Here is a 22,966-nt window from a genome sequence, read left to right on the forward strand (position 1 = left end):
TTAGGACATTCACACATCAGCTTTGTTCATTTGATTCATTCGTTGACGGTAACTTGTCACACTTCCGTGTGTGATCTTTGTGATACATTTCATTGGCCGACGACTTGTGACAACATCCATGTTCCGAGACGGCTAACCAATCGACAGTTTCTAAAATCTCACGTGTGTGGCTTCGGCACATAATGTTAGCTGTTTGATTGGCTATTGTTATCACAAGGGTCCGCCTACTTTTAACCCCTTATTCCCGAGCCACAAATGGAGGTGCCGAAGTCTGAATGATTTTCTATGTATCCACTTGATTGGAGTAAGAATAAGGTAGCTGAGTGGAACCTGTAGGAATATCTATCTCATATTGCTGTCAGATCTTTCGTCCCATTGGAAATCGAGGTTTGAGGAACTTGGCTTCTCTATTCAGCTTTAGCTAGCGTCTTCATCTCTACCTTCACAGTAAGTTGGCTAACGTTACACAGAGAAATGATAGAAAATTAAATTACTCAAGACAGCTTTCACTGTCGGAATGATGATGAGTTTAGCGGTTAAAATGGATGTGCCAGTAAAGCCGAGTGGACACTCAGAGGTAATGCGGTCCGGTATGGCGTCCCGGCAACAAAAAATAAAATGTTAGAGTACGCGATTCCGGTAAAGCGTGAGCCTATCACAATTTAATACAACAAAAATATATAGGCTATTATACCATTATTTAAACAACTGCATGTTAGCCGCATGAAAAATGTGCGAGTTGACTGGAAACCGGGTGGTATAAACCCCACATTGCGTTGTGGTTTGAGGAGACCGCTTACATTTTGTCAAGGCGGGTAATGTTACAATACACGTAGGTGTTTTGTATCATGTTTTTTTCCCCATTTATCCAATTGCGGGTGCATAGTGCACTGTTGGGGTTTGGATGTTGAAATTATTTTGTGAGTGGACTAACGTGCGCGGGTAGTCTACAGGAGCTGCTTTATTTAGTGATTGTTTGACCAGCAGATGACTGGTTGTGTTTATGCCACATTAAAAGGCATAGGCGGTGTGTCCATTAAGTCAATTAAATTGCCAAAAATAGTCTTTATTTATGTATAATCATTCAATCGGCTACTACACCAGAAAGTAAATACCAAAATAGATCATTGAGTTGGGACTGTCAGTGAAAAGCAGAGAGACCCAGCCTAGCATATTGCAATATTTAAAAAATACTGTAGCGACCCACACAGACAGCTGTGTGTTATGTGTTAGGCTAGCAGGTGGTTGTGTTGTACACTGCTCAAAAAAATAAAGGGAACACTAAAATAACACATCCTAGATCTGAATGAATGAAATCTTCTTATTAAATACTTTTTTCTTTACATAGTTGAATGTGCTGACAACAAAATCACACAAATTCTCAATGGAAATCAAATTGATCAACCCATGGAGGTCTGGATTTGGAGTCATGCTCAAAATTAAAGGAAAACCACAATACAGGCTGATCCAACTTTCATGTAATGTCCTTAAAACAAGTCAAAATGAGGCTCAGTTGTGTGTGTGGCCTCCACGTGCCTGGATGACCTCCCTACAACGCCTGGGCATGCTCCTGATGAGGTGGCGGATGGTCTCCTGAGGGATCTCCTCCCAGACCTGGACTAAATTATCTGCCAACTCCTGGACAGTCTGTGGTGCAACGTGGTCCATAGCATCAATGCCTTCCTCTTGCAGGAACTGCTGACACACTCCAGCCACATGAGGTCTAGCATTGTCTTGCATTAGGAGGAACCCAGGGCCAAGCGCACCAGCATATGGTCTCACAAGGGGTCTGAGGATCTCATCTCTGTACCTAATGGCAGTCAGGCTACCTCTGGCGAGCACATGGAGGGCTGTGCAGCCCCCCAAAGAAATGCCACCCCACACCATGACTGACCCACCTCCAAACCAGTCATGCTGGAGGATGTTGCAGGCAGCAGAACGTTCTCCACGGCGTCTCCAGACTCTGTCACGTCTGTCACATGTGCTCAGTGTGAACCTGCTTTCATCTGTGAAGAGCACAGGGCGCCAGTGGCGAATTTGCCAATCTTGGTGTTCTCTGGCAAATGCCAAACGTCCTGCACGGTGTTGGGCTGTAAGCACAACCCCCACCTGTGGACGTCGGGCCCTCATACCACCCTCATGGAGTCTGTTTCTGACCGTTTGAGCAGACACATGCACATTTGTGGCCTGCTGAAGGTCATTTTTCAGGGCTCTGGCAGTGCTCCTCCTTGCACAAAGGCGGAGGTAGCGGTCCTGCTGCTGGGTTGTTGCCCTCCTACGGCCTCCTCCACGTCTCCTGATGTACTGGCCTCCTGGTAGCGCCTCCATGCTCTGGACACTACGCTGACAGACACAGCAAACCTTCTTGCCACAGCTCGCATTGATGTGCCATCCTGGATGAGCTGCACTACCTGAGCCACTTGTGTGGGTTGTAGACTCCGTCTCATGCTACCACTAGAGTGAAAGCACCGCCAGCATTCAAAAGTGACCAAAACATCAGCCAGAAAGCATAGGAACTGAGAAGTGGTCTGTGGTCACCACCTGCAGAACCACTCCTTTAATGGGGGTGTCTTGCTAATTGCCTATAATTTCCACCTGTTGTCTATTCCATTTGCACAACATCATGTGAAATGTATTGTCAATCAGTGTTGCTTCCTAAGTGGACAGTTTGATTTCACAGAAGTGTGATTGACTTGGAGTTACATTGTGTTGTTTAAGTGTTCCCTTTTATTTTTTTGAGCAGTGTACTTATCAGTACCCTGTGTCCGCGGGGTCCGACATGCCAATAAACCTGCTATCTGCAATCACGGGAATGCCTGGAATGTTCTGATGCCGGGCATCCTGGCAGTTGGCTGAGTGGAGTGGAGGGGGGTTGGGCAGGGGGATGGTGCATTGGAAGTTAAGACCAGGTTTAGCCTTTGTTCTCTCTCTTACGTCTGGGCTTCACAAGAGAAGGTCACGGTTGGCTTGTAGGGTATCTTTCGTTTATTTGACGTGGTGCTATGGCCAAACAGTAGCCTGTGTATAGCTGGGTTACTAAACCGTCAATTCGTAAACTCAACCCTTTGTCTGGACAATTGTTCCTTTATGATCTAGTCAGGTCATTACATTGGTGTCAGAAGTGATTGGACCTCCCATCCACGACAGTGCGTGTGCTTGGCCGGTGAGCGCGTTCCTGTAAGACGTAGAGTCACAAGCTAGCGCGAGGACGTGCTCTTTGAAAGGGGGGAGTAGTGTAATGACCCTGGGTTTATATTCGCGGAAATCTACTCTGCTGCACGAGCATGCTTTAGCGCACCGGACCTCGGGGCCAGAAGGTCGAGGGTTCGAGACCTGCTCCCTGCTGTTTCTTTACAATACAATGGCGGAAAGCAAATTACTGTTGCTGTAAAGAGATGACGAAAAGACTCCAATCTGTCTTTATGTGATCAAATTTCTTAACTTAATTGAGCAAACTAGTAGCCTGTTGTATTGGCACCAGCGGAGAACATTGGCCATATCCCCAGTAGGTGTGCATGTTCAAGGTCTTTATCATTGGGTCGGTGCCATTTTTTGTTTTTGTTTTTGGACAATACATTCCTCCTCCAGGTTAGATGGAAGTCATTTTCTATTTGTCTCCCTTTCTCGTAGGCCTATTATATGGATCAGACAACGTCGTTTTTATTGATCTATTTGGCAGTGTCAGTTGAGTAGGCTACCCTGTAATTTCTGTAGTAAAACAAAAAAAATCTACATTCACTATAAGATTTTGGTAGAGTTTCTGTCCCAGACAAGTTTGAGATCGGAGACAAAATCCCAATGTCTGTTTACTCGGGGCACGCAACCGTCTCCGGCGCTTGTTTAATGTAAGCGGGACTGAGATGCAATCTGGGTGCTACCGATCTCGTCTTTAAGCAGTCCAGATATTTCCAAACTTTTGATTTTATCGGCACAATCTGCAATGCTCTTGTAGTGTGAGATGTGCAACGACAAGTTTAGCCCTTTCCCACTTGGACAAAAGGAACACCTATGTGAGAATGCTGTTATTTTTATTTTATTTAACCTTTATTTAACTAGCGAAGTCAGTTGAGAACAAATTCTTATTTACATTGACAGCCTACCCAGGCCAAACCCTGACCCGGGCGACGCTAGGCCAATTGTGCGCCGCCCTATGGAACTCTCAATCACGGCCGGTTGTGATACAGCCTGGAATCGAAACTGGGTATGTAGTGACGCCTCTAGCACGGAGATGCAGTGCCTTAGACCGCTGTGCAACTTGGGAGTTATTGACTATAGCTCAGCGTTCAACACCATAGTGCCCTCAAAGCCCATCACTGAGCTAAGGACCCTGGGACTAAACACCTCCTTCTGCAACTAGATCCTGGACTTCCTGATGTGCCGCCCCAGGTGGTGAGGGTAGGCAACAACACATCTGCCACGCTGATCTTCATCACTGGGGCTCCTTAGGGGTGTGTGCTCAGTACCCTCCTGTACTACCTGTTCACCCACGACTGCATAGCTAGGCACGACTCCAACACCATCATTAAGTTAGCTGATTACACAACAGTGATCAGACAACGATGAGACGGCCTATAGGGAGGAGGTCAGAGACCTGACAGTGTGGTGCCAGGACAACAACCTCTCCCTCAACGTGATCAAGACAAAGGAGCTGATCGTGGACTACAGCCCCGTCCGAACAGGCCCCCATTAACATCGACGGAGCTGAAGTGGAGCGGGTCGAGAGTTTCAAGTTCATTGGTGTCCACATCACCAACAAACTATCATGGTCCAAACACACCAAGACAGTCGTGAGGGGGGTCACGACAACACCTTTTCCCCCTCAGGAGACTGAAAAGATTTGGCATGGGTCCTCATATCCACAAACAATTATACAATTGCACTATCGAGAGCGTCCTGAACGGTTGCATCACCGCCTGGTATGGCAACTGCTCGGCATCAGACTGCTCGTCATAAGGTGCTACAGAGGGTAGTCCGCCCAGTAGATTATGGTGGCCAAGCTTCCTGACATCCAGGACCTACACTATTGTTCAAAAGTTTGGGGTCACTTAGAAATGTCCTTGTTCTTGAAAGAAAATCAAAAAAAAATTGTCCATTTGAAATAACATCAAATTGATCAGAAATACAGTGTACAATATTGTTCATGTTGTAAATGACTATTGTAGCTGGAAACGGCTGATTTTAAAATATATATTTTTATGGAATCTACCCAGTCGTATAGAGGCCCATTATCTGCAACCACCACTCCTGTGTTCCAATGGCACATTGTGTTTGCTAATCCAAGTTTATAATTTTAAAAGGCTAATTAATCATTAGAAAACCCTTTTGAAAATGTTAGCACAGCTGAAAACTGTTGTGCTGATTTTAAAGAAGCAATAAAACTGGGTTTCTTTAGACTAGTTGTGTATCTGGAGCATCAGCATTTGTGGGTTTGATTACAGGCTCAAAATGGCCAGAAACAAATAACTTTCTTCTGAAACTCGTCAGTCTATTTTTGTTCTGAGAAATTAAGGCTATTCCATGCGATAAATTTCCAAGAAACTGACGATCTCGTACAACGCTGTGTACTACTCCCTTCACAGATTAGCGCAATCTGGCTCTAACCAGAATAGAAATTGGAGTGCGAGGCCCCGTTGCACAACTGAGCAAGAGGACAAGTACATTCGTGTCTAGTTTGAGAAACAGATGCCTCACAAGTCCTCAACTGGCAGCTTCATGAAATAGTACCCGCAAAACACCAGTCTCAACGTCAACCGTGAAGAGGTGACTCCGGGATGCTGGCCTTCTAATTAGAGTTGCAAAGAAAAAGCCATATCTCTGTCCAGTGTCTGTTCTTTTGCCCATATTAATATTTTATTTTTATTGGCCAGTCTGAGATATGGGTTTTTCTTTGCAGCATCCCGAAGTCGCTTCTTCACTGTTGAAACTGGTGTGTGAACAATATGTTGGAAAATCTCTCCAGTTACGTTTTCACCAATCCAGTGTTTTAAATGTAATGTAAGGCAGTGAATGAGTGCACACTTCAGTAGAAGGATCGAGAATTGGAACACAGCCCTAGCCTCTATGAAGGGGCAGCTGGTAACATGTCTCACTGATTGGCAGATGGCGAAAAGCCCCGTCCGAGCCGCTGGCGTCCCCCACCCCTATTGGCCGCGGAACCTGTCCATCCCAGGCTACGTGGCGAACGATAGGTCAATGCATGAGATCCTGTCCTTCCTCTTCTCTGTGTCGGGTCTCTTCCTGCTGTCCACCTGGGTCCTGACGGGCAGGAAGTGGGCCAGGGATGGCCGTGGTCAGGAGTTCGGGGTGGCCAGGCGGCTGGCTATCTGCTGGTTTGCTGTCTGTGGGTTCATCCACGGGGTCGTTGAGGGATGGTTCTCTCTGTACTATGACGTCATCCCCTCAGACCAGAGCTTCCTGTCTCAGCTGTGTAAGTAGAACCTAGTGCTGGAACCCTATGGTAGAACTTCCATTCACTACTAGGACCTTGGACTCTCTAGTAGAACCTAGTAGTACTAGAACCCTCCAGTAGAACCTCAATTCTCTTCTAGAACCCTCCTACTGCAAGAAAACGGAAATGAGAACCCACAACAAGCAGAATGTAACTAACAGAACGTTGTCTTCTCTCATTGTCCTCAGGGAAGGAGTACTCCAGAGGAGACAGCCGATATGTCATGTAAGTGTTTTAAATTGTTTTATTTGATTTATTTACTGTCGTTTTCTTTTTTTATACTGTACAAAAATATAAATAAAACATGTCAAGTGTTGATCTGTTTTAGCTGAGATAAAAAATCCTAGAAATCATCCATACGCGCAATGTATTGCTCTCAAATTTTGTGCACACATTTGTGGTGTGGCATATCAATAAGCTGATTAAACAACATGATCATTACACAAGTGCACCTTGTGTGGGGGACAATGAAAGGCAACTCTAAATTGTGCAGTTTTGTCACGCAACACAATGCCACAAGTTGAGGGAGCGTGCAATTGTCATGCTGACTGCAGGAATGTCCACCAGAGCATTTCATGTTCATCTCTCTACCGTAAGCTAATGTTTATTTTAGAGAATTTGTCAGTATGTCCAACTGGCCTCGCAACCGCAGACCATGTATAACCATGCTAGCCCAGGATCTCCACATCCAGCTTCTTCACCTGTGGGATGGTCTGAGACGAGCCACCCGGGCAGCTGATACAACTGTGGGTTTGCACAACTGAAGCATTTCTGCACAAACTGTCAGAAACAGTCTCCGGGAAGCTCAACTGCATGCTCGTCGTCTTGACCTGACTGCAGTTCAGGGTCGTTACAGACTTCATTGGGCAAATGCTCACCTTCGATGGCCGCTGGCACACTGGAGAAGTGTACTCTAGATGGATTAATCCCGGTTTCAACTCTACCGGGCGGATGGCAGACAGAGTGTATGGTGTCGTGTGGGCGAGCGGTTTGCTGATGTCAACGTTGTGAACAAAGTTCCCCATGGTGGAGTTATGGTCTGGGCAGGCATAAGTTACGGACAACGAACGCAATTGCATTTTATAAATGGCAATTTGAATGCACAGATACCGTGACGAAATCCTGAAGCCCATTGTCATACCATTCATCTGTCGCCATCACCTCATGTTTCAGCATGATAATGGCCATTGAGCATGTTCGGGATGCTCTGGATCGAAGTGTACAACCGTGTGCTCCAGTTCCCACCAATACCCAGCACAGCCTTTTGAAGAGTGGGACATTCCAGAATCAACAGCCTGATCAACTCTATGCAAAGGAGATGTTGCACTGCGTGAGGCAAATGGTGGCCACACCAGATACTGAGATTCTCAGATTCAGACTGTTTTAATAATCACTTCTACAGGGTTGCAGGCGTGATTGCAGGGTACAGTGAAAATCTTAGGCTCCGAGCTCTAACATACAGGAAATAAAAGTGTGAAAATGGTTATATAAAAACTATAATAGAGAGAGCACTGTAGCAGGTGGAATGACCATGGGGGATCGGCGTGACCATTGAGTGGGGGAATGACTGCCGGAGAGGATGTCTGCCATTTAATGGGCTCTTAACCAACTGTGCTATTTGTTTTTATTTTTTTTTCGCTTTTTTACAACTTATTTTCTACAATGTTGCTGCTACCGTCTCTTATGTACAAAAAGAGCTTCTTGACCGATTCTGATTTTTTTTCAACGCAGATACCGATTTATTGGACAACTTTTTATTTAAAAAAAACAATGACACAACAATACTGAATGAACACTTTTATTTTTTTTATTTTTTTAACTTAATATAATACATCAATAAAATCAATTTAGTCTCAAATAAATAATGGAACATGTTTAAATAATGCAAAAACAAAGTGTTGGAAAAGAAAGTAAAAGTGCAATATGTGCCATGTAAGAAAGCTAACGTTTAAGTTCCTTGCTCAGAACATGAGAACATATTAAAGCTGGTGGTTCCTTTTAACATGAGTCTTCAATATTCCCAGGTAAGAAGTTTTAGGTTGTGGTTATTATAGGACTATTTCTCTCTTTTCCATTTGTATTTCATATACCTTTTGACTATTGGATGTTCTTATAGGCACTATAGTATTGCCAGCCTAAACTCGGGAGTTGCGCTGTTTATGACATAAAGCCTCTCAATGCTTGAAGCACAGCGAAGAGCTGCTGGCAAATGCAGGAAAGTGCTGTTTGAATGAATGCTTACGAGCCTGCTGCTGCCTACCACCGCTCAGGCAGACTGCTCTCTCAAATATCAAATCATAGACTTAATTATAATATAATAACACACAGAAATACGAGCCGTAGGACATTAATATGTTCAAATCCGGAAACAAAACGTTTATTCTTTCAGTGAAATACGGAACGGTACCGGGTGGCATCCCTACATCTTAATATTGCTGTTACATTGTGCAATCTTCAATGTTATGTCATAATTATGTACAATTCTGGCAAGTTAATTAAGGTCTTTGTTAGGGAGAAATGGGCTTCACACAGTTCGCAACGAGCCAGGCGGCCCAAACTGCTGCATATACCCTGACTCTGCTTGCACAGAACGCAAGAGAAGTGACACAATTTCCTGAGTTAATATTGCCGGCTAACAATTTCTTTTAACTAAATATGCAGGTTAAAATATATACTTGTGTGTTGATTTTAAGAATGGCATTGATGTTTATGGATGTCAGGTCCTCACCAGACATCACAGGTGTCGCGGTTTCGTCTCACCAGGAGTGATGGTCGGATTCGCGTTTATCGTCGATGGAATGAGCTTTACACCGAGGCCTGTACTCTGGAGCGGGATCGATTTGGAGGTGGAGGGTCTGTCATCGTATGGGGTGGTGTGTCACAGCATCATCGGCCTGAGCTTGTTGTCATTGCAGGCAATCTCAACGCTGCGCGTTACAGGGAAGACCTCCTCCCTCATGTGGTACCCTTCCTGCAGGCTCATCCTGACATGACCCTCCAGCATGACATTGCCACCAGCCATACTGCTCGTTCTGTGCATGATTTCCTGCAAGACAGAAATGTCAGTGTTCTGCCATGGCCAGCGAAGAGCCCGGATCCCAATCCCATTGAGCACATCTAGGACCTGTTGGATCGGAGGATGCGGGCTAGGGCCACCCCCCCCCCCCCCCCCCCCCCCCCAGAAATGTCTGGGAACTTGCAGGTGCCTTGGTGGAAGTGTGGGGTAACATCTCACAGCAAGAACTGGCAAATCTGGTGCAGTCCATGAGGAGGAGATGCTGCATTAAGTACTGCAGTGCTGGTGGCCACACCAGATACTGACTTTTGTGAACATTGGGGGGTCTGTAATGGTCTTTAAATCAAACTTTATTTGTCACATGCCCTGAATACATGTAGTCTGTTAAATGCTTACTCACACACCCTTAACCAACAGTGCAGTTCAAGAAGAGTTAAGAAAATATTTACCAAATAAAGTAAAATAAAATAAAAAGTAAGACCATAAAATGACAATAACGAGGCTTTATACAGGGGATTCCGGTACAGAGTCAGTGTGTGGGGGTACATACAGGGGGTACCGGTACAGAGTCAGTGTGTGGGGGTACATACAGTGGGTACCGGTGCAGAGTCAGTGTGTGGGGGTATATACAGGGGATTCCGGTACAGAGTCAGTGTGTGGGGGTACATACAGGGGGTACCGGTACAGAGTCAGTGTGGAGGCTATATACAGGGGATTCCGGTACAGAGTCAGTGTGTGGGGGTACATACAGGGGATTCCGGTACAGAGTCAGTGTGTGGGGGTACATACAGGGGGTACCGGTACAGAGTCAGTGTGGAGGCTATATACAGGGGATTCCGGTACAGAGTCAGTGTGTGGGGGTATATACAGGGGGTACCGGTACAGAGTCAGTGTGTGGGGGTATATACAGGGGATTCCGGTACAGAGTCAGTGTGTGGGGGTATATACAGGGGTACCGGTACAGAGTCAGTGTGTGTGGGGGTACATACAGGGGGTACCGGTACAGAGTCAGTGTGTGGGGGTACATACAGGGGGTACCGGTACAGAGTCAGTGTGTGGGGGTACATACAGGGGGTACCGGTACAGAGTCAGTGTGTGGGGGTACATACAGGGGGTACCGGTACATAGTCAGTGTGTGGGGGTACATACAGGGGGTACCGGTACAGAGTCAGTGTGTGGGGGTACATACAGGGGGTACCAGTACAGAGTCAGTGTGTGGGGGTACATACAGGGGGTACCAGTACAGAGTCAGTGTGTGGGGGTACATACAGGGGGTACCAGTACAGAGTCAGTGTGTGGGGGTATATACAGGGGATTCCGGTACAGAGTCAATGTGTGGGGGTACATACAGGGGGTACCGGTACAGAGTCAGTGTGTGGGGGTATATACAGGGGGTACCGGTACAGAGTCAGTGTGTGGGGGTATATACAGGGGATTCCGGTACAGAGTCAGTGTGTGGGGGTACAGGTTAGTGGTAATTTGTACATGTATTTAGGGGTGAAGTGACTGTATAGATAAACAGCGAGTAGCAGCAGTGTAAAAACAAATGGAGGTGATCAGACCTACTGTCATGTCGTCAGCTAACTTGATGGAGTTGGAACTGTGTGAGGCCACACAGTCATGGGTATACAGGGAGTACAGGAGGGGACAGAGGACGCACCCTTGTGGGGCTCCAGTGTTGTGGAGGGGGTAATGTTGCCTACGTTCACCACCTGGGGGCGGCCCGTCAGGAAGTCCAGAACCCAGTTGCATAGGAAGGAGTTCAGACCCAGGGCTGTGAGCTTTGTAATGAGCTGATAGGACACTATGGTATTGAAGGCTGAGCTATAGTCGATGAACAACATCCTCACACATGCATTTTTTTTTTGTCCAGGTGGGTAAGGGCATTGTTCAGTGCGTTGTCAGGTGATCTGTCGGTGTGGTAGGTGATTGGAGAGGGTGGAATGTGTCGAGGAGGTGACTGGAGAGAGTGGAGTGTGTCGAGGAGTGGAGTGTGTCGAGGAGGTGACTGGAGAGAGTGGAGTGTGTCGAGGAGGTGACTGGAGAGAGTGGAGTGTGTCGAGGAGGTGACTGGAGAGAGTGGAGTGTGTCGAGGAGGTGACTGGAGAGAGTGGAGTGTGTCGAGGAGGTGACTGGAGAGAGTGGAATGTGTCGAGGAGATGATTGGAGAGAGTGGAGTGTGTCGAGGAGGTGACTGGAGAGAGTGGAGTGTGTCGAGGAGATGAGTGGAGTGTGTCGAGGAGGTGACTGGAGAGAGTGGAGTGTGTCGAGGAGGTGAGTGGAGTGTGTCGAGGAGGTGAGTGGAGTGTGTCGAGGAGGTGAGTGGAGTGTGTCGAGGAGGTGAGTGGAGTGTGTCGAGGAGGTGAGTGGAGTGTGTCGAGGAGGTGAGTGGAGTGTGTCGAGGAGGTGAGTGGAGTGTGTCGAGGAGGTGAGTGGAGTGTGTCGAGGAGGTGAGTGGAGTGTGTCGAGGAGGTGAGTGGAGTGTGTCGAGGAGGTGAGTGGAGTGTGTCGAGGAGGTGAGTGGAGTGTGTCGAGGAGGTGAGTGGAGTGTGTCGAGGAGGTGAGTGGAGTGTGTCGAGGAGGTGAGTGGAGTGTGTCGAGGAGGTGAGTGGAGTGTGTCGAGGAGGTGAGTGGAGTGTGTCGAGGAGGTGAGTGGAGTGTGTCGAGGAGGTGAGTGGAGTGTGTCGAGGAGGTGAGTGGAGTGTGTCGAGGAGGTGAGTGGAGTGTGTCGAGGAGGTGAGTGGAGTGTGTCGAGGAGGTGAGTGGAGTGTGTCGAGGAGGTGAGTGGAGTGTGTCGAGGAGGTGAGTGGAGTGTGTCGAGGAGGTGAGTGGAGTGTGTCGAGGAGGTGAGTGGAGTGTGTCGAGGAGGTGAGTGGAGTGTGTCGAGGAGGTGACTGGAGTGTGTCGAGGAGGTGACTGGAGAGAGTGGAGTGTGTCGAGGAGGTGACTGGAGGAGAGTGGAGTGTGTCGAGGAGGTGACTGGAGAGAGTGGAGTGTGTCGAGGAGGTGACTGGAGAGAGTGGAGTGTGTCGAGGAGGTGACTGGAGAGAGTGGAGTGTGTCGAGGAGGTGAGTGGAGTGTGTCGAGGAGGTGAGTGGAGTGTGTCGAGGAGGTGACTGGAGAGAGTGGAGTGTGTCGAGGAGGTGACTGGAGAGAGTGGAGTGTGTCGAGGAGGTGAGTGGAGTGTGTCGAGGAGGTGAGTGGAGTGTGTCGAGGAGGTGACTGGAGAGAGTGGAGTGTGTCGAGGAGGTGATATGATCTTTGACCAGCCTTTCAAAGCACTACTGACACTTTTTTTTTTTTTTTTTTTTTTTTTTTTTTAAATCCACACCCCTACTTTTTTTTTTTTATTAAGCTACGGTGTCTGACCAACAGATGTATATCTGTATTCCCAAAATCCATGGATTAGGGCCTAATGAATTTCTTTCAATTGACTGATTTCCTCATATGGACTGTGACTCAGTAAAATCTTTGAAATTGTTTCATTTTGTGTGTTTATATTTTTGTTTAGTAACTGTAGTCTGAGAACAATTCAATCAACTGCTGAGTGTTCTCTCTCTCCTCCTGTTCAATCACTCTCCTCCTCCCTCATCTCCTCCCTCTCTGTGTAGAGCTGATAACTTCACGGTGTGTATGGAGACAGTAACAGCCTGGTTCTGGGGTCCATTGAGTTTGTGGACGGTGTTTGCCTTCCTGGCCAACAAACCATGCCGCTTTGTCCTGCAACTCATGGTCTCTCTTGGTAGGTACACTGATACAGTACCGGGGGGGGGGGGGTGGAAACCCTATGAGCTGATTCTGATCTGTGTGTTTTTAAGGCTGACATTATATTATCTTATTCCAGGTCAGGTAACCCCTGTCCCCTGTCTCCAGGTCAGCTGTATGGGGTGGCACTATATTTCTACACAGTTCTGTGTGTCTTACCCCCTGTCCTCTGTCTCCAGGTCAGCTGTATGGGGTGGTGCTGTATTTCTACACAGTTCTGTGTGTCTTAACCCCTGTCCTCTGTCTCCAGGTCAGCTGTATGGGGTGGTGCTGTATTTCTACACAGTTCTGTGTGTCTTAACCCCTGTCCTCTGTCTCCAGGTCAGCTGTATGGGGCGGTGCTGTATTTCTACACTGAGCACCGTGATGGGTACAGCCACAGTCAGATGGGTCATCCTCTGTACTTTTGGTTCTATTTTGTCTTCATGAACATCCTGTGGATCATCATTCCTCTGGTCCTCATACTGGATGCATGGAGACACCTGCAGCAGGCCCAGACACACACTGACCTGGCCCAGAAGGAGAAGACCAACTGATGAGCAGGGGTGGGTGGGAGAGCAGCAGAGGGGTGGGGGGCTATTAAAAAAATAAATAAAAATCAAAGTAGCTAGACGGAGGAAGGTTGATACTTTTAACTCTGATTATTAATAATAGTAGTGTTTGTGAACTGACCAAACAAAATAATGTTGATATATATATATATACGCTGTATCATGTATGTGTGGTTTGTATTGAATATTTTTCATAATTTGGTGGCATTATGCAATGTGAATTTTCCCTTTTTCTAAACTGATTAAACACATGACGACGTGGTGCTTGACTCTTATCTGTTGTGTACAATGCATTCAGAAAGTATTCAGACCCCTTCACTTTCTCAACATTTTGTTTATATTACACCCTTATTCTAAAATGGATTGAATTAATTGTTTTCCTCATCAATCTACATACACTACCCCATAATGACAAAGCGAAAACAGGTTTTTAGAAATGTTTGGAAATGTATACATTTAAAAAAAACTGAAATACCTTATTTACAAGTATTCAGACCCTTTGCTATGAGACTTGAAATTGAGCTCAGGTGCATCCTGTTTCCATTGATCATCCTTGATGTTTCTACAACTTGATTGGAGTCCACCTGTGGTAAATTCAATTATTTGGACATGATTTGGAAAGGCACCAGTCTATATAAGGTCTCACAGTTGACAGTGCATGGCAGAGTAAAAACCAAGCCATGAGGTTGAAGGAATTGTCCGTAGAGCTCAGTGACAGGATTGTGTCGAGGCACAGATCTGTGGAAGAGTGCCAAAAAATGTCTGCAGCATTGTGGGTCCCCAAGAACACGGTGGCCTCCATCATTCTTAAGTGGAAGAAGTTTGGAGCCACCCAGACTATTCCTAGAGCTGGTTGCCTGGCCAAACTGCGCAATCGGGGTGAAGGGCATTGGTCAGGGAGGTGACCAAGAACCTGATGATGACTGACAGCTCCAGAGTTCCTCTGTGGAGATGGGAAAATCTCCCAGAAAGACAACCATCTCTGCAGCACTCCACCAATCAGGCCTTTATGGTCTAGATAGGTTGTGTATATATTGATATGTAGGCTACGTGTGCCTTAAAAAATAATAATAATAATGTAGTTCTGTTCTTGTCTATTAATGTTCTGTATTATGTTATGTTTTAGTGTTTTGTGTGGATCCCAGAAAGAGTACCTGCTGCTTTTGCAACAGTTAATGGGGATCCTAATAAACTACCAATACCTTTATGGTAGAGTGGCCAGGCGGAAACCACTCCTCAGTAAAAGGCACATGACAGCCCACTTGGAGTTTGCCAAAATGCACCTAAAGGACTCTTAAGTCCATGAGAAACAAGATTCAATGGTCTGAAGAAATACATTTTTAACTCTTTGGCCTTAATGCCAAGTGTCACATCTGTAGGAAACCTGGCACCATGATGGTGAAGCATGGTGGTGGCTGCATCATGCTGTGGGGATGTTTTTTAGCTGCAGGGACTGGAATACTAGTCAGGATCAAGGGAAAGATGAATGGAGCAAAGTACATCCTTGATGAAAACCTGCTTCATATCGCTCAGGACCTCAGACTGGGGCGAAGGTTCACGTTCCAACAAGACAATGACCCTAAGCACACAGCCAAGACAACGCAGGAGTGGCTTCGGGACAAGTCTCTGAATGTCCTTGAGTGGCCCAGCCAGAGACCGGACTTGAACGCGAAAGAACATCTCTGGAGAGACCTGAAAATAGCTGTGCAGCAACGCCCCCCATCCAACCTGACAGAGCTTGAGAGGATCTATGCTGTAATTGCTGCCAAAGGTGCTTCAACAATACTGAGTAAAGGGTCTGAATAGTATTTCTGTTTTTTTTTAAAAATAAATAGTCATTATGAGGTCATTATGTCTGTAGATTGAGGATTTAAATATATATATATATATATATACAGTGCCTTGCGAAAGTATTCGGCCCCCTTGAACTTTGCGACCTTTTGCCACATTTCAGGCTTCAAACATAAAGATATAAAACTGTATTATTTTGTGAAGAATCAACAACAAGTGGGACACAATCATGAAGTGGAACGACATTTATTGGATATTTCAAACCTTTTTAACAAATCAAAAACTGAAAAATTGGACGTGCAAAATTATTCAGCCCTCTTAAGGTAATACTTTGTAGCGCCACCTTTTGCTGCGATTACAGCTGTAAGTCGCTTGGGGTATGTCTCTATCAGTTTTGCACATCGAGAGACTGACATTTTTTCCCATTCCTCCTTGCAAAACAGCTCGAGCTCAGTGAGGTTGGATGGAGAGCATTTGTGAACAGCAGTTTTCAGTTCCTTCCACAGATTCTCGATTGGATTCAGGTCTGGACTTTGACATGGCCATTCTAACACCTGGATATGTTTATTTTTGAACCATTCCATTGTAGATTTTGCTTTCTGTTTTGGATCATTGTCTTGTTGGAAGACAAATCTCCGTCCCAGTCTCAGGTCTTTTGCAGACTCCATCAGGTTTTCTTCTAGAATGGTTCTGTATTTGGCTCCATCCATCTTCCCATCAATTTTAACCATCTTCCCTGTCCCTGCTGAAGAAAAGCAGGCCCAAACCATGATGCTGCCACCACCATGTTTGACAGTGGGGATGGTGTGTTCAGCTGTGTTGCTTTTACGCCAAACATAACGTTTTGCATTGTTGCCAAAAAGTTCAATTTTGGTTTCATCTGACCAGAGCACCATCTTCCACATGTTTGGTGTGTCTCCCAGGTGGCTTGTGGCAAACTTTAAACGACACTTTGTATGGATATCTTTAAGAAATGGCTTTCTTCTTGCCACTCTTCCATAAAGGCCAGATTTGTGCAATATACGAATGATTGTTGTCCTATGGACAGAGTCTCCCACCTCTGCTGTAGATCTCTGCAGTTCATCCAGAGTGATCATGGGCCTCTTGGCTGCATCTCTGATCAGTCTTCTCCTTGTATGAGCTGAAAGTTTAGAGGGACGGCCAGGTCTTGGTAGATTTGCAGTGGTCTGATACTCCTTCCATTTCAATATTATCGCTTGCACAGTGCTCCTTGGGATGTTTAAAGCTTGGGAAATATTTGTGTATCCAAATCCGGCTTTAAACTTCTTCACAACAGTATCTCGGACCTGTCTGGTGTGTTCCTTGTTCTTCATGATGCTCTCTGCGCTTTTAACGGACCTCTGAGACTATCACAGTGCAGGTGCATTTATACGGAGACTTGATTACACACAGGTGGATTGTATTTATCATCATTAGTCATTTAGGTCAACATTGGATCATTCAGAGATCCTCACTGAACTCCTGGAGAGAGTTTGCTGCACTGAAAGTAAAGGGGCTGAATAATTTTGCACGCCCAATTTTTCAGTTTTTGATTTGTTAAAAAAGTTTGAAATATCCAATAAATGTCGTTCCACTTCTTGATTGTGTCCCACTTGTTGTTGATTCTTCACAAAAAAATACAGTTTTATATCTTTATGTTTGAAGCCTGAAATGTGGCAAAAGGTCGCAAAGTTCAAGGGGGCCGAATACTTTCGCAAGGCACTGTATATATATATATATATATATATATTATACAATAAGGCTGTAACGTAACAAAATGTGGAAAAAGTGAAGGGGTCTGAATACTTTCCGAAATGCACTGTATCTAGTTGGATATTCTATGTGCTGGTTAACTCATCATGAAAGATTGAAAAGTTTAAAAGTTTGCAGGTTAGCTGTGTGGAGCTAACGATAGTGCAGCAATGATGGAAAAGGAAAATTGTGAGAATAGACCCCTCTCTTGTTGGTGCACACACCAACTATCACACCAACAACAACAAAAATGGAACCACCCAATATAAAATACAATATAAAAAAGTATAGTTGACAATTTACAAACAAATTATTTGAAGAAATTAATACAAACATTGTATTGTATTTTTATTCAGTAATGTCAGCTATGTGACATCATCTGACTTTGAATCCAACTGTTGATCTTCACAGTGCAGCTGTAGACTTCTAATTCTTTCTCACAGTCATTTTCAGTTGGCTATCGTCATATGTTAGCCATAGTTAAGAGGGCCGAAGGTGTCGATGAAGGGATACATTCTATTGTCCCCAACTATTGTATGGACAATTTATTTTTTACATGGAATGGCTGGATGGAAAGGATGAAGATAGGGTTAGGGTTATTCTGTCTGGTATAGTCAAAATTCATCCTTCCAGCGTGGCGATCGTCACCTCCACGTTGAAATTAGCCTTTTTAAACGTATGGACACCAGTCCTCACGTTGTCGGGAACACAATGTTAATTTAGTTTGGTTGTGGTCGTTCAACCATTCACAACCAGAGCTCACGCTGAGGTTGGCTTAGTTCGCTGTGAATTGGGTCACGGGGCTCTTATAGAAATATAGAAAAGGGGTTGTGAATCTTTCCAAGATACAGTTTATGTCGTCCTATCATAAGTAATAATGTCTCAGACGACAACTGATCTGACATCATATTCTTTAAGTACCAACAGATACTTTCAACTGGTTGGATTACTGAAATATTGTTCCGTTCCCAACCTTTTGATGTTACCATACCCTCTTTATGATAACAAAGGGCTTTCCAAGAGTCCATTCTGTAGAGTAGAGAGAGAAAAGGGGGAAAGGTATTTGTGGGAGTCAAAAACCTCACCAACAGGGTAACGTCATGACATTGTGGATTTGTTGAGTGGATGTGGCCTATATGTTTTAAAAAGATTCAAGATGTCGACAGGGCATTTTCGCTGAGTGTGTTGTGTCACACTGTTTGTTTGTTTCAAGTGTTACTTAGCGAAACCGTTATAAATCTCAAATCCTACAGGATCAAAGCGTTAAAATCGCAAGTAAAGCAGTGACATCTGCTGGTTTCTACATGACGAGATAGTGCCGGTGTGGTGCCCTCCCTGAAAGCCAAAAGAGGATATATCTGTGCTGTGACTGACTATCTAGACACGTGTGACATAACCTCTAGATGGGCTGGGCTTCCTAACCCAGGATACCCCGCTAGGTGGACTCGCCACCTGTGATTGGCCGGTCTGCTTGGTCCGCTGCTGCCTCACTGTGCGGTAGCCTACTGCAAGGCGACTGGGTGCATTGACCAGATCCACACACTGGGAGAAATCCCTGTCAGCACATTCCTGCAGCGGCTGTTGAACTCACAGTGTTTCAACAAAGGCTGCAACGCTCAGGCACACACTTGGTTTCTAACTCTACTAGACCTGTAGGCTAAAGCTGAACATTTTTAGGGCATTTAAGGTTTCAAAAGACTCACTCAGCATATTTTAATTTGTTTTTGTTTTAGTTAATTGTTTGATTCAGTGGTTAAAATGGGTATTTTTGTACAAATGGTTTTAATTGCTGCCTACATGGGTCATGGCTCATTGCATAGTCTAAATAATAAAAAACTCTCTCATCTCCCTGACCCAGAGATAAACCCTATCTAAACTTTATCGGATGGTATAGCAGCTGTAGTCTGTCAGAGGGATCTGATTGTGTTACCATTTGACTCCTACTGAGACATGCTTATAAAACCTTCTCATCTAAAGGGTTTGGTCTGGCTAAAAACTATGTTTGTTGTATCAGATGACTTTTTTATGTCATCTAAGTGCAGAGTAATTTTAAGAAGTAACAAATCAATGTGTTTTATTATTCTTCTGTTTTTGGTGTCAGGAAACATTCAACCAAACCCAGGCTCATTGGCTATGGTTCAGGAAACATTCACCCAAACCCAGGCCCATTGGCTATGGTTCAGGAAACATTCACCCAAACCCAGGCCCATTGGCTATGGTTCAGGAAACATTCACCCAAACCCAGGCCCATTGGCTATGGTTCAGGAAACATTCAACCAAACCCAGGCCCATTGGCTATGGTTCAGGAAACATTCACCCAAACCCAGGCCCATTGGCTATGGTTCAGGAAACATTCAACCAAACCCAGGCCCATTGGCTATGGTTCAGGAAACATTCACCCAAACCCAGGCCCATTGGCTATGGTTCAGGAAACATTCAACCAGGCCCATTGGCTATGGTTCAGGAAACATTCACCCAAACCCAGGCCCATTGGCTATGGTTCAGGAAACATTCACCCAAACCCAGGCCCATTGGCTATGGTTCAGGAAACATTCAACCAAACCCAGGCTCATTGGCTATGGTTCAGGAAACATTCACCCAAACCCAGGCCCATTGGCTATGGTTCAGGAAACATTCACCCAAACCCAGGCTCATTGGCTATGGTTCAGGAAACATTCACCCAAACCCAGGCTCATTGGCTATGGTTCAGGAAACATTCACCCAAACCCAGGCCCATTGGCTATGGTTCAGGAAACATTCACCCAAACCCAGGCCCATTGGCTATGGTTCAGGAAACATTCACCCAAACCCAGGCTCATTGGCTATGGTTCAGGAAACATTCAACCAAACCCAGGCTCATTGGCTATGGTTCAGGAAACATTCACCCAAACCCAGGCCCATTGGCTATGGTTCAGGAAACATTCACCCAAACCCAGGCCCATTGGCTATGGTTCAGGAAACATTCACCCAAACCCAGGCCCATTGGCTATGGTTCAGGAAACATTCACCCAAACCCAGGCCCATTGGCTATGGATTAACTTCTGACTCCAAATTATTTTAAAACTTGATCAGGGTTGGGAATGATGCATATTAATGTGAGGAGTCAGATGCAGAACATGGACATGATACAAGTCTGGGTTCACACTGCTGACCCAGATGTCTTAGTACTGTCCGAGACCTGGTTTAAGAAATCTGTTCTAAATCAGTCTATAGGCTTGGATGGTTATAATGTTTATCGATGTGACCGACGAAGTAAGGGTGAAGGTATATTCCATCCATCCATATTAAAGACAGATATGTGGTTCCTGAACTAAGGTCTTTATCTAAACCAAAACAGGTTGAGTTTTTAGCATTGAAACTGCAGTTATTGAAAGCTGTGAAACTAGATTTGATAGGATGTTATAGACCTCCATCTGCAACAGTAGAATCCCTGGATTCTCTGGCTGAACTGACGCGTGGAAAATTGGCATGGTCGTAATTGTTTTACTTTTTAAAAATGTAACCTTTATTTAATTAGGCAAGTCAGTTAAGAACAAATTATTTTTTACAATGTCGGTCTACACCTTATGGGCGAGTTCAACTGGCACTGGTTATCTCCAAACTCCGAGGCCATATGAGGACTGTGCAATACAATTAATTTAACTCAAATTATAAATGCAGTCACAAGACTCAATCCAAAAGACAAAAAAAAAAAAGACAATCTAAGTCAACACTTATTGATGTTATTCTAACTAAAAATCCGCATAGATACTCAGCGTTTTGTGTTTTAAGTGATTAAAGTGATTGTTGTGCAGTTGCTTTCATTAGAGACACCAAAATCCCCAAAGTGCCCTCTCGGTTCATTCTTATTTTTCAGAGTAAATAACTCAAGGACACTGGAGAAGCTTTAACCAAGTTTAATTCTTTCCAAAGGTTCTGTACAGCTGTAATTCAGACAACTAAACATTTCTCCCATCCAGATATATATATCCCACTTAAGACACTCCTCCTTCTCTCCAATCCTTACATTTTATGATTCTACAGGAAGAGAGTAAGCCCTTATTTATAAACATTTATTACTCTCTTAAGAGAATCTGTCCTCACCTCCTGACCTCAACCCCTCCTTCACCTAATCCACAGATGTCCATCTGTCTCCCCTGTATCAACACGTTGCTCTCCTCTTGTCACCCAACACATTCCACAGCTATCTGTCTTTCTACAGAGACCCAGTCTCTTTCACTCCTTAATATACTATGCGTCTGATCTATCATGTCTTTAATATCTCAATGTTCAAAATGTCAAATCCAACAATAGTCAAACAGAATTTTAGGCAGTTCTGTGAGCAGACATTCCTGCATGAACTTTATGCAACTGGGAAAGGAGTGCCCTTATTCCAGATATCGAAGAGGCATTCTCCTATTTTCTATGACGCCCCTCTCAAAAAGTACCGGGTAAGCGGTAGAGACAATCCCTGGTTTACAGGGGAATTTTCTGATTTGATCCATAAACGAAATACACAATGGGCCAAAGCCAGAAAGGGTAATTCCCAGACTGAATGGCAGTTATTCAGGGCACTGAGAAATAAGTGCATCTTGTTAATATGGAAATGCAAATCTAGTTTCTGTTACAGAGGCTAACCACAATAACCCAACAAAATTATTATAACCATTAAATCTATGAATGCTAACACAAACTCCTCTGGTCTTCTGCTGAAATTGACCTCAAATTAAATGGATGTGACTGACAAGAATAAACTGCTTGACATGTTTAATGAGCATTTTGCTAAAGATTTGCATTTATTTGATAATGAACTCCTTCCTAACATTTCGAATGAGGCTGTGAATGAAACTGCCGCATGCTGGCCTATGGTTCATCTATTTCATTTTTACCGAGATTGAGCTTTCAGAAGTTGTAAAGGCACTCAAATCTATTAATATTAATAAAGCGGAAGGCCCGGATGAATTAAACCCTTATTTAAACAAAAAAAATTGGCGTAGAGATCATTTAATTGGCGAGTAATACTGTTCCAAAAGTCTGAAAAGCAGCCTATTTCACGCCTTTACATAAGGGTGGAGATCCGTCCCAGTTGGATAACTATCGGCCCATTTCTAAACTCTGCACTGGCAAATGTTTTGGAAAACCTGGTGAACTCACAGTTCAAAGACTTTCTTTATAATAACTCAGTTTTATCTCAATTCCAGTCAGGTTTTAGAGCCAAGCATAGTACAATTACTGCTGTAACGTTGTAGGTGATATTCTACATGCTCAGGACAAGAAAAAATCACTGTGTTTCACTTTTTATCGACTTGAAGTTTTTCAACACTGTTGACCATGCCCTGCTGTTTTGACTAAAAAATGTTGGTTTAAGTGTTGGTGCATTGGATTCGTTTCAAAATGACCTTTCTGACAGAACACAGTGTGTAGCACAGGAGGGTATGAATCTGAGTTTAGAAGGCTTACAAATGGATCAATTTTAGGTTACATCCTTTTTACACAGGATATAAATGATAATGGGTAAGAAATCTCCATCTGTATGCTGATGACACATTTATTTATTGTAGCGCATCTAATATTGAGATTTTCAGGACTTCCAGTTGGATTTTTCTTTGTTGTAATTATAGTTTTTATAGTTTCCTTTCACGATATAACAACAATTCAATGGAA

At 44.6% G+C, this 22,966-nt stretch overlaps 1 protein-coding gene across 2 annotated transcripts; it reads left to right on the forward strand.

Annotated features, from left to right (window-relative positions):
• The first annotated feature begins 221 nt into the window (after positions 1-221).
• Positions 222-14,049, forward strand: LOC110532880 (EBP cholestenol delta-isomerase). Of its 2 annotated transcripts, none has more exons than XM_021617037.2 (5): positions 222-447; positions 6,100-6,427; positions 6,637-6,673; positions 13,076-13,206; positions 13,551-14,049. In XM_021617037.2, exons 2-5 carry the CDS (start codon positions 6,100-6,102, stop codon positions 13,763-13,765), a joined length of 711 nt encoding a protein of 236 aa, XP_021472712.2. In that variant the 5' UTR covers positions 222-447; the 3' UTR covers positions 13,766-14,049. The 2 variants fall into 2 exon arrangements, with proteins under 2 accessions (XP_021472712.2, XP_036845052.1); XM_036989157.1 differs by lacking the exon at positions 13,551-14,049 and adding an exon at positions 13,338-13,474.
• Positions 14,050-22,966: the final 8,917 nt, after the last annotated feature.

The sequence above is a fragment of the Oncorhynchus mykiss genome, chromosome 9 (assembly GCF_013265735.2).
Source record: "Oncorhynchus mykiss isolate Arlee chromosome 9, USDA_OmykA_1.1, whole genome shotgun sequence".
NCBI classification, from domain to species: domain Eukaryota; kingdom Metazoa; phylum Chordata; class Actinopteri; order Salmoniformes; family Salmonidae; genus Oncorhynchus; species Oncorhynchus mykiss.

Coding starts and splice junctions, on each gene's coding strand:
- LOC110532880 (XM_021617037.2), top strand. CDS start 6,100: ATGGCGAAAAGCCCCGTCCGAGCCGCTGGCGTCCCCCACCCCTATTGG. Junction 6,428..6,636: donor GAGCTTCCTGTCTCAGCTGT/GTAAGTAGAACC, acceptor CATTGTCCTCAG/GGAAGGAGTACTCCAGAGGA. Junction 13,207..13,550: donor GCAACTCATGGTCTCTCTTG/GTAGGTACACTG, acceptor CTCTGTCTCCAG/GTCAGCTGTATGGGGCGGTG.